The 17,309-nt window shown below is 40.6% G+C and overlaps 1 protein-coding gene across 1 annotated transcript in view; it reads right to left on the bottom strand.

Moving 5' to 3' along the window:
• acsl6 (acyl-CoA synthetase long chain family member 6) overlaps positions 1 to 17,309 on the bottom strand; it is a 47,417-nt gene that overhangs the window by 25,862 nt on the left and 4,246 nt on the right. Inside the window, exons 2-4 of the mRNA XM_069665687.1 lie at positions 5,519 to 5,739; positions 3,700 to 3,814; positions 1,034 to 1,098 (exon numbers count right to left, since the gene is read on the bottom strand). Coding sequence (XP_069521788.1) covers positions 1,034 to 1,098; positions 3,700 to 3,814; positions 5,519 to 5,739 — 401 coding nt within the window. The remainder of the gene's footprint in view (positions 1 to 1,033; positions 1,099 to 3,699; positions 3,815 to 5,518; positions 5,740 to 17,309) is intronic.

The raw sequence follows: 17,309 nt of genomic DNA, 5'->3' as shown, positions 1-17,309 counted from the left end.
TTATTTATTCCGTTTTTATCGTTATTACTAAGCATTTATGTCGTTATCTCGGGATAACAAAGCTGGTTTTTCTACTATAACGGAACTGATTGTAACAAGGACAGAACTGATTGATCTGAGAGAAATAATCAGCTGTTTTTTATAATCTATAAATCTGTAGACACTGCCCTGATCCAGCTTTAAGTTCTCAGTATATGGTGATTTTAACTATGAAACAAGCAATCTGACAACATATAATGGGCCTTCAGACACTGTGATGGACATATTTCAGTTTTCCCTGACATCTTTTATTCCAAACAAATGTAAATCAGGCAAAAAAACTAATACACCTTTATATTATTATATAAAATGTTATATCTAGCTAACCAATGTCATCTTATTTAGTGGCAGCGAGCATTAGCAGTGATTAACTGCTTCTGAACAGCAGCCTGCAGCTGATTTAATAGTCACTGTTGTTGTAACATACAGTATAAATATAATCAGTGCTGATAAACTTATAAAGCCAGTCTGGCAGGATAATGTCCTGACAATCTGGCAGGTTTTCTGTGCGTCTGTGTTTTTAGGCCGATTGTTACCTATTTATAGCAACAACCATGCCACACTTGGTTTCCAGGCAGATTTGGCGCCACAAAGCCTCTATGGTGCTCAGGTTGCAAACTACACCTCAATGTTGATTTACACAGTTACTTAAATTGACTGGAAGGTCAGATTAAAGCTCACAAGTGTCATTAGAAGGCTTATAATGATATATATTTCTATGATGGGAATGTGATTTGTGTCTTAAAGAAAATGCCATCTTTTAATATTTGAACATGTTTTACCCCGGCAAAGACATATGCTGATGTGTCCAAAGTTTCAAAGGCATTAAAAGCATTGATCACTGTGAATGCAACCTAACCTTTATTCCCACTCTGGAATAGCGCCTGCCTGTGCTAGTTTTCACATGCTCTACATCTCTTTTAAAGGACCCCCTGTAAAAGAGACGAGCCTGTCGTCGTTACAAGGAGATAAGATGCTGCTGAATGGCACTGACCTCTTTGTAGGATATCCATTTGTAAGGCTGGTTGGGGAGCCGTGAGCCTAAGCAAGGTCCATCGCCTGTACAGCACACAGAGAGACATCAATATTATCAATACATGTAATCATCGTAAAGGTTTTTCAGGAGGAACAAATAAAGTTAATGCAGCATATCCTTTTGTGAACAGTCAACAAGAATCTGAACAGTCCTGGTGCGATATACTCACACCATGTATTTTTATGAAAACAATCTATAAAGTGGTAATGTATAAAGGTAGGTGAAGAACCTACAGAGAATTATCACCTGAATTTGCAGCTTCTCTCAAGTTTAAAGGGAGTTTCAGCTAATTGTACAGCCGCCTGGCTCATTAAACTGTAACCACTTAGTCTCAAACACACAGTGAGCAAGTAGCTTGTGAACGTAGAGGAGTGTTTAGCAGCTAATGAGACGGATATTTACATCAGAAAAACAAAAAAAGGGATAAAAAAAAAGAAGTCAATATTGGATTTAAAATGTATCAAATAAACAACTATAAAACTTTTGGATTTTTAAACATGCAAATGTAAAATTGTGTCAATATTTTGTTCATAAATTGTTCCCCAAATGAGCAAAACTCATCAGTTTTTGCACATTTAAACTTAAAGTCAAGTTTTTCCATTTCAAAGTAATCCCTGACCTGATGAAAAATGCATAACATGATATTTTGTAAAACCAAAGCTTGACTTGTTTAATGGGATCTCCTCGAGCTTTTTGCTCAGAGCAGTGACCTTTTTAAACTCTCAAAATCTGATGTTACTCCTATTATTATTCAGAAAATGTCTTCAGTAAAAGTTCTGGAGTGACGCCTGCAAGTTAAGCCCTTTTCCCACTGGTCAAAAACCTCGCTCAGCTTTTTTGCTTAGTGGGAAAGGTTACAATCAGCATTCTGACCAAGGTCAAATGACTCGGCAGTAGACGCGGGTAATTATCGACTCTGCTCCGATCGGCATTGATGGGAACACAAAATCCGAGTCGACGAGCTAATCTCCGCCCCATTTTGGAGCGATGCTATGACAAGCATTGAAATTCTGGCAGCTGTCGTGTGTATACAGAAAAACAACATACAATGGCAACACTGGCAAGACAGCAAGATGAGAGAGCTTCTTCTGATCCAAGGGGAAGAAGAAATAAGGCGACCTGTGTACGGCGCGTTTGTGACGTCAGACGGTGACTGAGCAGGAAAGAGACCAAAAGGAGTATACTCCACTGGCAATGGGAAAAGAGACGGCATATATTAACGGGTCTTCCCGGGCCTGAAAACCCAGCGTAAATTTGTGGAGAAAGGGGTACTAGTTTCGGCAGGCAACTCGAGCTGTCATTCTCCACAATCACCTGACAAACGACTAGGGGGGTTTAAGATATCATCTGATCACTCCTCCAATTTCTGCATGTAAAATAAATGCTGCAATAAACTGAGTTGTCTGACTGAACTGAAGTTACCTGTGCAGATGTGGTTTGACTACTGCTTACTACTTAAGTGTGAGTCCGTCACCTAAACTCCCTGCAACCCTAACACTGTTACTTTTAGCAACCATGGCTGTAACCTTGGCAACTAGAGGACTTATTTTACTTCCAGCAGCAGAAGTATAATTGGAGGTTTCATGGTCGGACCACAGCGTGTCAGACCGTGCGCTATCTTGGTGTGGTCTCACAAGTGAGAAAAAACGTCTACAAGACAGAATCTACAGTATCGCAGCGTGTGGGTGGTGTCTGCACTTTTTGACTGTACATCTATGAGTATGAAAACTTAGTGGTTAAATAGTTTCCACTGAAGGGTCCTAACAAGGTTTTACGTGCACATAATGGTGTATTGTTGTATCTTGTCTGTCCATAGTCAAGTGATTCATTATTTTCTGATCAAACAAATGACTCATACATCTATTTTCCGTAAATGGTTTCTTTCATCAGTGTTTCTGAGAAGTTGAAACGTGATCCTGGGGTTGTGTTCTTATGCTAAATAGGAATCTTCCAATGTTCCCTGCTGTCTCATTTGAGAACATCATCATTTTAATTTGGATAAAAATGCAGAAAATCCCTCATGGGAGTTTTAGTAACTGAACGCTCTGATGAGATATGGTAGTGAATCTGTAGCAAAGACTCATGGGAGTTACAGTTTCATGAGTAACAATGAAACTACAATTGAAGTATCAACTAAAACGGGTCAATTTTTTGTTTCCATGTGCTTAAATATTGGCCAGAACAATTCTTTATAAGAAGTTGGATTTCCTGGTTCATTTGAGAGAGACATTGTTCTGCTTTAGACTTAGAATATGAATAAATATCATCAGGATGTTGGCAGCAAGATAGTTAAAAGACAAATATCTAAATTTCAATAGACAATTGTTTTGGCTTTAAGGTATTGCTGATTGCACTATGTAATGACTCAATTATAATGACACCATCAGCGGTGAGGTTTTGGGGTTGAAGTTGTCTGTTTCCTCTTTAAGTCTGAAAATCTAACCGAAAGTAAAAATCAGGAACACAAATATAATATGGAAAAGAGGGATCTCCATTCTCCCTCATATACAGTATGTCTCTAAATGCATGAGGAACACTTATACACCTGTCTGTATACACAGCACATGCATGCATGTGGGTGAACACATAAGTAATGCTTATTTTTCCACCTCACATATACCCACCAGATATGTGGAGACCTCTCTGGAAGACCTCGTACATGGTCCTGGCGTCGTCATGGTAATGTGTCAGCAGCTTGGAGCTGTCGCCCATCATGGACCTGCGACCTCCACCTTCGTGCTAAGACAAAGAAAACATCATTTTCACAATTTGTTTTCATCTGAACTCCAGGGGTTTGGTATGAAGATGGAAAACAAAGGGTGTAAAAACAAACAGAGAAAACAGGATCTCATTCTTTCCTATCATGAAGACTGTTTAAAAGAGAGCAAAGCAAGAGGGAGAATGATTAAATGTCTCCCAATGCTAATCCATCATCCTTTGTTAGCTCACAACTGCAAATACAAATATCTGAAATCCTGATCTGAATGGATCGTTGTTTTGTTCCCTGGTGTGTACACAGCTGATGCATTCTGGGAGTTCATTTTTCAGAAGAGAAACCCTCACGGCTACAGAACGCCTTTGAAAGGAGTTTCACATTGACTCAGTATGGTGCCAGCCTCACCTGTCAGAGAGACGGCACGGGGTATGATGTGTTTAGTGGGGATGGTGGTTAAGGTAAACCAGGAGGGGGGTGAAGCTGGGGGCAAGATGCACCCACAGCTTGTGATTTAAACAGGTCAAAACTAAGTATTATATCGTGTCTGAGCTTCTGTTTAATAAAAAGATGTTAAAATAGAGATCCACAATGCAATTAAATAAAAATATATACATTTGATTAATAATGTCTGTTTAACAAGATTATTACACGTGCCATGTAAGCTGCTGTAAAAGCAGTGCATCAACCTCTGCTTCAAAAAACTTCATGACACCTAATTAGAGCAGATTTACAACTTCACTAATCTGTTTTTCATTGCTCCACAGCAATATTTGTCTAATAATTCTCTGTTATCAAAATCTAAATCAAAGTATAAAAAGAGACACAAATATTTTACTGAAATATATGCAGAGGAGGGCATGGTAATGTCTGCAATTCTTACTCAGTCTGTCGTCCAAACAAGCTCCACTGTTGTTCCATGTTTAATTGAGGTAGACTCTATGTAGCCTGACAGGTAAAACCCAGGGCGAATTAAAATAATACACTCCTTCTTGGCATCTCCTCCTTCTCCCTCATAAAAAAAAATCCTGAATCTGCATAGGCCCCGCCCACTATGCACATTTACAACCGTCCCCTCCGTCGCGAAAACAAAACACGTTTCTGCCATCGTTTAGTGGCAACTACTCTAGTGGCTGTTGTTGCCTTTATTTTAGAGAGAGGACAGTGGATAGTGGCGGAAATGGGAAGAGAGAGTGGAGATGACACGCAGCAAAGGGCCGAGGGTGGGAGTTGAACCAGGGGCCGCCACATCGAGAACTATAGCCTCTGTATATGGTCACCGATTTAACCGTTGGCCATGAGTTTGCAAAAATTATGATGACAGTTACAGCTGGCTTGCTCATTGCCAAGGTGGTTGCCATAGGTTGCACATAATGATATGCATAGCGTCACCCCGTCCTTTAACGGGATTGGCTCCTTAGGTTTGTGACGTCTCAAACCTGACAATCTGAAAACGTGTTGTTCAGCCTGTCCTTGGCACACTGCAGTTTAAAAGCAGACAGGCCCAGCCATGGAGATGACTGCTTATGTTGTCCCTGATATGTCTTGTAGCACATGAGAAACACCACATGGAGATGTTTACAAGGTTAAACACTTGATTTTCACTGGAGGGGGTCTTTAAAGAAGTAAGGGAAAATGTTCTCATGACTCCAGTTAAAAAAGAAACACCAATCCTAGTTTACCTCTGCATACCTTTATGAATCTATGTGTGAGTGTGTGCTCCATCTTACCGGCACCTCCTCAGACTGGTGCAGCAGGCTGCATGGCGGTTTGATGGGGCGGGGTCTGGTGGCCAACCAGTACGCCAGCACTGCTGTCAGAGCACCGATGCCCACCAGCGTGGACGTCGGCAGGGAGCGGAAGAACTGACCGAGCTCGTCCATCTCTGGTATCCTCAGGCCGCTCATCATCTCCTGGGCCTGCATCTTCTCCATCAGGGTGGAACTCAGCTCTGCAGGACAGAGGACACACACATATTTTTGGTGTAGATGAATTATTACAGCCTACGTATTTGACATGGAGGCTAATCAATTTATGTGATTTTCAGTAGCAGCTTTTCTTTTCTAGTCAATACCTGAGGGAGGTTTTAAAAATGGTTTAGGGGAATGTGAACTACAAATGTTCTAAAATACAAATAATCCAAAAATACACAACAATTATTTTTCTTGACTCTATTCTAAATTAAGTTACCTACAAAATGCATTCATGTCTGGGTGGTGGTTGAACAGTTTAAAATACATCTAACCTGCATTTTGCTTGTGCATAAAGGAGGAAACCGACACACTGTTTCCTCCACACAATCAGGAAGTTACAGTTTGTGGATTCAACGACAAGAAAAGAAGACATACAGTATATGAGTTTACTCAGACCCAGATGCATACATTTGAAACTAACCCTCCTACAAAGTTCTCAAGGTAGATGTGGTAAAAGCACTTTGAGTCAGTCTTCTCTTAGAAAAAGTGTTTTATGAACAGATCTGACCTTCCTGCTCCCGCACCCCGACCCTGTGACCTTAAACACATCAGTCACACTACAGAAAAGGGTGAATGAGGGGCCTTCCCCTGCATTCTCGCTCTAACTGTAAAAAGCAGCTCAGAATAGATAATCTCAATGGTGGGACTAGAAAGTGCATAAAACACACACACACAGACACACAAACGTCATGCACTGCACTCCTAATAGCTCAGCCTCTGTCACACACACACACACACACACACACACACACACACACACATAATTTATCTGAGGCGGAGGCTGGCTGCAGCGCTGGCTGGAGGGTTTCCTTCCCTCCCTCTGGAAATGAGTCAGAGACAGCACCACCTGACCGAGCGAATAGCGTGGAGGCACTGCTGCAGCTCACAGCCAATCACAATCACTTCCTGTCTTGACACACACACACACACATGCAGAGAGCCACAAACAGCCGCAGACAGTGAAGCTGAGATATATAAATGTCTGAGGCCATGGGAACACTCACATCTTTATTCACTCATCTTTATTCATTCATCTTGATGCACTATTTTCATTGCTAAAAGGAAGATGAACCGCGGGGTGAAGCACGTCTCAGGAAGACAGATGCTTTATAAAAAACAACTTATTTCTTTTTTCTGTTTCTTTCTCTTTTTTATTTTTACAATTTTCTTCCGTATTCTTATAAACGATGCGAGTACTCGATAGAGGACAGGGCACTTGAGTTGGATAAGATGTGTGCATATGTTCATTTTAAAGTTAACATATTTTATATAAGTGTAAAAATATGGGGAGGTTGAGCTTGTTTGTGTAATGTGTGGGTTAAATGTGTGATATGTTTTGTCTTCCTTTCTTGCCTCGTCATTGAGATCGTGTGTATATTTTCTGATGTGGGAAGCGAATATTGTTTACACTGAAAAATCAAAATATAATATTATTATAGAAGATAGCTGGATGCATGAGTACCACCTGTGTGTGCTGATCCGCAGCTATACAGGCTGCTGGATTAAGCCAGTCTCTCTCTCTCTCTCTCTCTCTCACTTGGCATATGGTTTGTTGTTTGGGTTAGATTGTTGTTTCTGTTAATTCACCGCATTCCATTTTACACTCATCCAACGTGCAACACGTAACTGAAGTCACTGATTTACACTCTTAACATTGGCATCATTTGATTTATAAATGGTTAAGCTGGGCTGTGATAAAAGGGTATAGGTAAAACCCTCTGTAGCAACTAAAGATGGTAAAAATGCAGCTTAGAGGCTAAGTCAACAAATCAACATGTCCAGATGTGTTAACTGTTTATGAAACAAAGGACAATAACCAAATGCTGACACAAAAATCAAACTTTACTGTGGTGTGATGGTCAACAGAAAATATCAGAGCCTAACTCACCCTCTTTGTCTGAGATCCTGCCACCAAACTCAACAGCTAAATAAAGGTTAAAACACACCCAGGTTCTGTGGTTTAACCATAAAAGGAGTGCAAGAAAACAAATAAATACCAACTTAGGAATAAAGCACATTATGGCTCCAACACCCACTAAAAGTGATAATCTCGAAGATTGTCATGTAAATAAATGTCTGTTCAGTCACTGTCTATCGCTGAATGAGGTAACACAATGGTGATTGAGCCTATGGCCCACTGATGACAGCCTTTGCATTTGCAGTATTACAGACTGGGCGTCTGTGGCGACTTTCATGGAAAAAATCACAAGCAGCGCCCAGTTAGTGACGCGTTTTCCATCACCCAGCGGTGGTTGGTCTGCCAGAGAGGGTAGGCGGAGCTAAGCGGCTGCTTTTCCGGTCTCTGCAAGTGTAGCGAGTAAACAGTAATCTACTATGGTTGAACAAACAAAGAAAAGTTTGATAACTACAGATACAACTTCAAAAATAAGTGAACAAAGAAAAAGAAACAAATTTGACGCTCAGAGGAAGGCAAACAGTCTAAAAAGGAAAGCGACCGTCAGCGAGGAAAATCAAGAGTTACAACCGGAGCCAACCGTGGAAGTCACACATGCAACACTGTCTGGATATCTGGGAAGCGCGCTCCTGCAATTACCGTTTATCACCACAGGTGCAGCCAAGGAGAACCAAACTGAGATCTTGGAGATTACAACTTTTATAAACATGATGTATGAATGAAATTCATAAGAGCAGATCCAGATACTGAGGTCATAAGTCTAAGCTCCCATGTCCAACATAGTTTGGACTAGAAACCAAGGTGAAAAAAGTCATTTTGTTACTGATATGAAAATATTAACATTTTATTTATGTATTTAAACTTGTTGGTAATTATTAACACTAGCATATATGACAGCCCGTTGTCACACTGTAACACATCCATTACTCATCACCTGCTCTGCAGTGAATTCCCTCACACCGCTTTTCCCAAGCTCCTCTCATGCTCACATCCTCTTAATTCACCTTAACTCCAGTTTCTGTTCAGACTGAAACTCTAACTGTGACTGAAAAACCACATCATGGCAGATCCCTGCGATGTGTCTGAAACTGTGCTGCCTCTTAAATATCACAGGACTCGCTACTTCTCTTTTTTCACCGCTCTGATCAGATGTTTCCTCTTTATTCAGTCATCCCTTCTCTTCTGCAGTTCCAGTAATCTCGACGGGGGATTAGAGACGCTTAAATGCTGGGAAATGTTGAGCATCATGGTAAATAATAGAAACCACTTCATGATGAACTAAACATCTCTGTTGGCATGTGTGTGGATCTTGAAAGCTGTAACAATGTCCGAGTTAATTCAGAGATTAAATGTCCGACCCTGTTGTGTACACATTGTGGCCCTCTGTGCGCCGCTGGAGTCCTTTTGATAGTTAGGCTTAATTACTGTTAAGACTGGACAAATTGAAAACACATTCTGGCTCGGCTTCAGGATTTTGGACTGAACTGAGAACTGTGAGAAACTTTCTTGACACCAGTATTTGATGATCTTTACTGTAAGTTACTTTAATTTACTATAACAACTAGAGTCCGGCCTTGCCGTTGTAAGCCTTCACCAGCCAGTCTAATTGTAGTTTACACCCATATGTTTCCCACAGAATGACAGCATAACAGTAGTGAACATGGGGGATATATTTATATACAAAATAAAGAATATAATAGCTTACAAAACAACAGCAAACATAATTCTACATTAAACCGGAGAGGTGGCATCAATGATTTACAGGACATAATGCCAGAGAACAACTTTAAAGTCTTTGACCTTTGACCTTCATAATATAAACAGTTCATCCTTTTTTTGAAATACATTTTTGGCCTTTTTATGCCTTTTGTTTAGAGAGAGGACAGGTAGGAGTCCAACTTGGGCCGCCGCATAAAGGACTGTAGCCTCTGTACCTGGGACACGCGATTTAAGCGCTGAGCTGCACCAGAGCCCCAATCAGCTCATGCTTGAGTCAAAGCCTACGAAGATATTCCCTCAAAGAGTTCCTGAGTTATAGCATCACAAGAATTGGACTGACGGAAAGCTACAACACGTGACACCTCCTGTCACTATTTTTAAAAGAATAGATTAATATTTGTGTAAATAAGCTTATTCTCTTTCTACCTGACAGTTATCAAGGTGTTTGATATCAGTCTTTCGTCTGAGAGTAAAATATGGAGTTGAAGCTGTTGGTGGTTAGCCTAGCTTAGCTTAAGTTAACAGGGGGGTGACAGCTAGCCAACTCTGTCCAGACTTTGAAATGCAGTCTACATAAGTAGAGCTCACTAACTAACTCATATAGTATTTCTTTTCTCCTTTTTAGATGATGTTTTTGGCCTTTAGGTAATTGGACAGTGGATAGAGTTGGGAATATGGGAAGGGAGCAGGGGGTTGGAATCAAGTCCAGGGCTGCTGCGTTTAGGACTGAGCCTCTGTACATGGGGGCGCACGCCTTAACCGCTGAGCTTAACCCGCACATATAGTATCTTATTTATTTAAAACACGAAAGGATCAACATGACGTTTCCAAAGATACAGTAGACTAGAGAGGTTACTCCCCTTAAACCGCAAATTGGTGAGATTTTAATATGAACAAAGCCAGGCTAGCTATTTCCCCTTGTTTCCAGTTGTTATGCTAGGCTAGGCTAATCTCACTTGACTCTTAATCTGACACAGGATCGATCTTCATGTATTCCATTCCTATTTCTTTAAACAACACAAAACCAGAAAATCGCATAAAAGGGAAACAAAATATTCAAAACAAAACATGTTCAATTTCAACATATTTCAGTTATAAAAAGTTATAAAAAAACATATAAAAATGTAAAGATGTAGAAAAACATTATGGACAGACTGAAACATTGCGATCACAACAAATTTGAATCTAAATTCAATGTAACACATTGCTATTGTTACAAAGAGGTTCTAAGCAGCGCAGTGTAATTATGAATTACATTAAAAAATAATAAATTGTGATTGTTTTACTATCATCTGCTTTAAATCCCACATATCAGTACATTATCCTTAAACTCGTGTCCTATTGTTTCATAACACATTACAGCTGATGTCTCTATTTAACAGCTGTCATGGAGAGATCAATGAGAGCAGCAGCAGCAGCAGCAGCCGGGCAGGCAGCGCCACACTCACTGACGAGATAATTTCCATGTCGGTGTCGTGCCAACAGGACACGCACAGCCGAACCGTGTCATAAAAAAAACAAACAAAACTTCATGATATGAGATGCAGGCTAACATCAACAGACGCCACCATGTTAATTTCCTCTGGTGCATCGGCCTTTATTTACTACTCTGGACTTTGTTTAATGTTCATGTTATGAGTGTAAATACCTGATGCACGACCTGATAATAAATTTAATTCATCTTCATGATGCTCACTTCTGAGGCTTTTATTTATAAGGAAACATGCTGAGACTGCAGACAATCAACTTCTTCCTTGATTTACTTCTTAACTTGCTTTCTCTGCGTCTTGGTCTGCTGCTTGAAGTGAAGTTACTCACACTGATTACTCAAACACGTTGGTGCATCACTGAGGGAGTACTGTGAGAGAAGCTCAGATTACATAAATGTGACGTAGCTCGCTGCATGTGCTTTGTGTTGTCTTCAATGGTGAAAGTGGCTTGGCTGCAGGGATGACAGAGCCGCGCTGGATTAGTTGGTGTTTGAAAAGGGAGGCAGGGGAGGGGAAACGGCACTCAAAGCGCTAAATATAGACAGACTCCATAACCTAGTGACACCAGTGTGCGTGCAGCTGGAATGCAGGAGGCTGGATTTGACTTTAAGATGAATAATTACTCTATTTTTTTGACATGATTGGTTGTTTAGATACATAACCTCAGGTCTGGATTTTATCCGGATGCATCATTCAAGTATGCACAAAGCACATGTTTTGGAAACTTTCAGAGTTTACGGGATGTAAAGGGACAACATCTGGAAATGATCCGCTCCTGACTGTAATCTGCCCACTCACAATTGAACACCCACTCTTGGCGCATCTGTTTGTGAGGGGGAACGAGCTCTCATGTGGAGGCTGCAGGGTTAAACGAACCGGCGGATGCTTCAGTGCAGACATGCTAGCGACTCACATCTTCCTGCCATGAAATAGCCCGACAGCAGCAGGAGACGCGCAGCCTGCCAGACATCTAACTGGCCTCCAGGAGAGATGCAAACACCTATGTGCCTGACTTTTTTCTCGCTCTCTTTGTTCTGCTCTGATCTGGCATTTTCCCCTTTACTGCAAATAAACACATGAACAGAAAGCAGTTTTCTTTGACATTAAACATAAAGGACACAGAGGAGAAAATATTCTGAGCAGAATCAGACCTACTCTGATTGGAAACTTATTTCCAACCTCTGACAACTCTGCTGTTTGGGAGGCGTTGAACTGTCTAAAGAAATCAATTAGTCCCGAATTATACACAGTGGCTGTGTCCCATTTTGGGGCTCACTCCTCGAAGTGTTTTCTTCTGGACCAAAAAACGTAGTCATTGAAGACCAACCAATGTTTCCTCAATCAATGACACCGAAGTGGATTCTCAGTAAACTGACTCATCGAGGCAGAGGACTCAGTCCTTTAACACTCGGTCTACCAGAATTCTGAAACTACTAGAATGACCATAGCAGTCATTTTGACTGCTCAGACATTATTTGCATATAATTTGGATAATCAATAAAAATATCTAAGAATAAATTGATGGAATAGGTAAAAAACACATCAGGACACAAAATGACAATGAAATGAAAATGATCACCATTATTTGTCTGGCTTTTGCTGTCATGTGTCTGGAGCGAAGTTCATTTGCGAGACGCATTATGAAGTTCCTCCGTGACATCATCTCATTGGTGTATTTCTTGAACAGGATGTTGTCAGTAGTTGTCATTTTTGCCCCTATTGGGTTTTGAGTGAAGCTATAGCTAGATTTTAGCTTCACAGAGCATAAAAAACAAAACAAACAATAGAGAGAAAGAGCGGGAAAATGTAGCAAATTGTGAAATATGACACCCATTGTAAAAAGCATGCAGTCAATTTGACTGCTATGGTCATTCGAGGTAGTAATACTCAGATCTCTTTTGTGTTTTGAAATTGTAAAGATAAAACAATGTTAGAATAAAATATACACACATTTAGGAAAAGTCAGGGCCCTATTGGTACATAGGTTTTATTTAAACAAAGTTATGACGTTGCAAATTTTGAAAGCAGTCAAAATGACTGCCTTGGTAGTTCGAGTGTTAAAGGCAGCTTCTACTGTTCAGGAAGCATCTAAAGTTGGAAATGTATGGAAAAGAACGGATAGAAAAATAACCTCTCAAATGGGAGACTAGAAAATGGATCTTCCCAACATGTTCTTCAAATACAGACGCTTTGTTGCAGCCCTTTGGGCATCTCATACACGCACAGGGTATCCTTTTTTCTCAAGATAGTGTCTGTTGTGCGTCATACAGAAGCACATGGCGGCATCTGTTTCCTTTGTGTCTAACACAGATGTAACATTCAAAGCCTGTTTGGTTCAGATAGGGCAAAGAAACCAGCATTATGGTGAAGGTTTAAATAATAACCCGCAGTTTCATACAGGACTCTATGACCTGCTTTGTTTGGCTCATCCATGGCCCCCAACCTTAGCCCTAAGAAGACTATGTCTGTATTTTAGCTACGTCACTGACAGCAGTTTCTATAAGAGTCTAATATTGATGTGGAAGGGTTTACGTTACAATTGACCCTTCTAAGTCCCGCCCCCCTTGGTTACTGTTGCTACGCCTGTCAAGCTTTTGCCCGGCATGTAAATATTGTGCCGTTTTCAACTGTAACAGTGAGAGATGTTCCAAGGGAAATAATTGCACATTTCTGGAAAATTAGTTCCCAAATATCAGAGAGAAGCAGACAGAAAGGACGACAATACACATTTAAAGAGCCAGAATATAATGTGTCAGCGGAGTGTTGAGAATGAAGAGGACATATAAATCGAGGCAAAAGCTCACCGGTCCCAATGCAAGCGTCAGGCACGCCACATCTTCACAATTCGTGTTAAGGACAATCATATACAGGAACAACAATGTTCTTGCACAGCAGGGTAAGTCAATATGTTGTTTTATTTTAAGCTAATGTTTAGTTATGACTCCCTATAACTTTCATTATCTAAAATGTTTTTTAGCCCATTGCTAGCAAGACTATATTATCCCACTTCTTCATTTTGTTTAAAGCGTGTCAGGATATTGCTCGCATATTGTAGGCTTGATCCAAACACTGGATCTCCTAAAGGCACCACAGGAAAGCCCAACAAAGTCCTGTACATGTTTGCCACAACAACTGCTCAAACCAAGGGGTGGTAAAATACTGTGGCGATATCATCGGGGGTAGCGAAGGCCAGACAGGATCGCAAGTGGAGACCAGTTGTCTTCAACATTTTTTTTATCCGTGTCCGACATCTCTCCTTTTCAGTTTTTGGCTTCAGAAGAGCACAAAATATGACACCCCCCTCCTAAACTTTGAGGAAATCTGCTGTCGGATTTGCAGATTCAATATGCACACTGTTACTTGACAGGCCTCCCGCACCTAGTTACGGTTGATAACGATTGGACAGTGGCCGTTCAAGGGAGGGGCTAAGCGAAGGGTCAATTAGTTAAAAACCGGTTGCATGTGTAAAGATGCTGAAGGGCACCTTGTGTGCATGCTTAAATTTTGCATTACTATTCTGGATAAACGGGATAATTTACTCAGCTGTTTCAACCTCCTCTCCACTACAGCAGACGGCCCAGTTTGGTGTCCAACTCTCTGTCCTGTAGTAACCTAAATAACACACCCCAGGGACACACACACACACACACACACACACACACATCTATGTTCAGGTCTTTAAGTCCGTCCCTGTTCCTTCTACAAAGATTGTTTCTCCAGCTGGCGTGACAGAAGAACAGCAGGTCAGCAGAAACAGCGCTGACCTTTATCAGGATGTGAACTCAAAGACTTCTGAGTTTAATACGTTACATCAAGAGCACATCACACCACAATCAAGTGAATCTTTCTCATCCCTGCTGCAGAAATCCTTTTGGATTTACAGCTCTGCTATTTGTTGCTCAAGAATAAGGGCTGTCGATTTGCACAAAGTCTACAATCCCAAATATCACAAGTGATCCAATAAAAATACACATATGGGACCAACAGGAAATTAACCCTTAATTAACCTGGATTGCAACCATGAAGTAGGTTATCATCAGTGCATGTTCTAGGTAAACCTTCAAAACAATAATTAAAAAAGAAGAAAAGAGATCAAATTACTGGTATTAGCTTATTACGTTAGCATATTGAAGCCATTAGCTACATCTCCCTGTCTTCATCAGTAAATGTGGTTTGCTCATTTGTCATTGTCACTCAGGTGTCATCAAGATAAATCCACAAGTAACCTGATAACAGGGCAACCTCCATCTGCTGATTAACACCATGAATATGGCTGGAAGCGTCAGTAAAAGCTAATAACTCGACCCTGAGTTATTCGAAACTGTTTTTGTGGAAGTTTTGTTTTCAAGAATAAAGTGATGGTTTTAAACGCACTGAATTACATTTCTGCCATTAGGAAGTAGTTTGATGATGTTGGGAAATAGCCTGGAATCATGGGAGTTCTTGTCTTCACTCTTTAACAACTAACATTGCCAATGAAACTCTATCTGACGTGACTCAGGCAGATATCATATTCACGGAGAAGGTAAACAATTAAAGTTTAATTCCTGTTATGTTTTGTTCTAATGAAATAGCCAAAAGAAACGTCAGCTCACATAAGGAGTGGGCTTCCTCCCTCTCTGACATTTCATCCGGTGTTTGCTGTGCTTCCTCCGATGAGAGGCAAACAAATAAAACACATCTTTATTTTGAATAAAATTACAGGTTTCTCTTGGTTTAGATGTTATTGGAAACATTGTTCATGTTGGCGGCACCTATGGCGATAAACGGTAATTGCGGGAGCACACTTCCCAGATATCCAGACAGTGTTGCATGTGTGACGTCCACGGTTGGCTCTGGTTGTAACTCTTGATTTTCCTCGCTGACGGTCACTTTCCTTTTTGGACTGTTTGCCTTCATCTGAGCGTCGAGTTTGTTTCTTTTTCTTTGGATTTTCACTTATTTTTGAAGTTGTATCTGTAGTCATCCATCTTTTCTTTGTTTGTTCAGCCATAGTCGATTACTGTTTACTCACAACACTTGCAGAGACCGCAAAAGCAGCCGCTTAGCTCCGCCTACCCTCTCTGGCAGACCAACCACTGCTGTGTGATTGAAAACGTGTCACTAACTGGGAGTCGCTTGTGATTTTTTTCAGCGAAAGTCGCCACAGACACCCAGTCTGTAATATTGCAAGGCTTTCATCAGTGGGCCATAGGCTCAATCACCGTTGTGTTACCTCATTCGGCGATAGATAGTGACTACATATTATACCTTGAAATGGCTGTCACGTCTGGTTTTGTACAGCCATCAAGGTTTGTTTGGTTTATTTTATGTTTATTACTTCCTTCCATCTGCTTTTTGCCTGCTCTATAAACAGCCTGTGACATGTTAACTGCTCTTTTGATGGACACTTTAGCTTATTATATGCTTCTTGGTGATAACTTCCTGCAAATTGACTTATAATATTCAGCCACTTAATTTGCCGTCTTTCATCTTTTCAATGTTATGGACAAATGTGATCAGCATCCGCTAACAGCCAAATCTAATCTAATATGAGCTCTGTCAGCACATCGAGCGGCCAAATTTATCTGATTAAAAAAACAGAATTAAGATTGAAAAATGTGGCAAATAGTGATGAATGAAAATGCCGTTTTAAAAATAAGCTTGCAGCATCAATCAATGTGTCATTTAGAGAGAGCATCAGTAGAGATACATTCAGCCGGACAGCCTGACAGATGGGCACGGTCAAACACTGACCTGAGGGCACATAACACTAACTGTTAGGTATCTATTAAAAAGCATTCAGTGCACATACCGTGCTGATTAACATCTGGATTAACAAAATAAACATTTGCACTTTTTGTACATGCTGGAGGATATCTGATTGGACCTTAGCTGCTGTATACAAGAGGTCAGCTTAAATATTTCACCGTCATCTGTAAATATTGGCTCGTAAGTCTGAACTAGCGTGAATTGGCTAAAGATGGATAATGTGAATGAGTTAAACAACAATGTTTGAGTACTTTTTAGCTTCTCCACACACAGAAGAGGCTCAAATATCAGTTGGATATACATAATTTCTACTGGAAGGATTCACTTCAATAGTGGCGCTTTACTTGAGTAGAATAAGAACATTTCCAGCTGCATCCACTCACATAAAAAGCTGAATGGGCTCCAGGAGTGGCAGTATTTTGGGAAGGGAATTTGGCTGACTTCAGACTGTACATGCAATAGTCCTACAAATGTTTCATCTAAAGTGCCCCTGAGTAGTCGCCCTCCTGGGGACCTGTGAAAAATCCCTTTGCAGCAGTCCATTTAAACAAGTAAACATTTCTATGAGTATGTGTCACAATAATGATGTTTAAATATCAAAACACTGCTGCATTAAGGCTAGTTTAATTCCTCTTCTTCTCTTAGCAAAGGTTTTGGTGCAGTGTGATCACTA

This window comes from Semicossyphus pulcher, unplaced genomic scaffold, assembly GCF_022749685.1.
Source record: "Semicossyphus pulcher isolate SPU_LCO1_2020_fin unplaced genomic scaffold, fSemPul1.0.p SCAF_10, whole genome shotgun sequence".
Classification (NCBI taxonomy): domain Eukaryota; kingdom Metazoa; phylum Chordata; class Actinopteri; order Labriformes; family Labridae; genus Semicossyphus; species Semicossyphus pulcher.
Note: the sequence above shows the minus strand (reverse complement) of the source record. Positions and strands in the feature narration are given on the sequence as shown.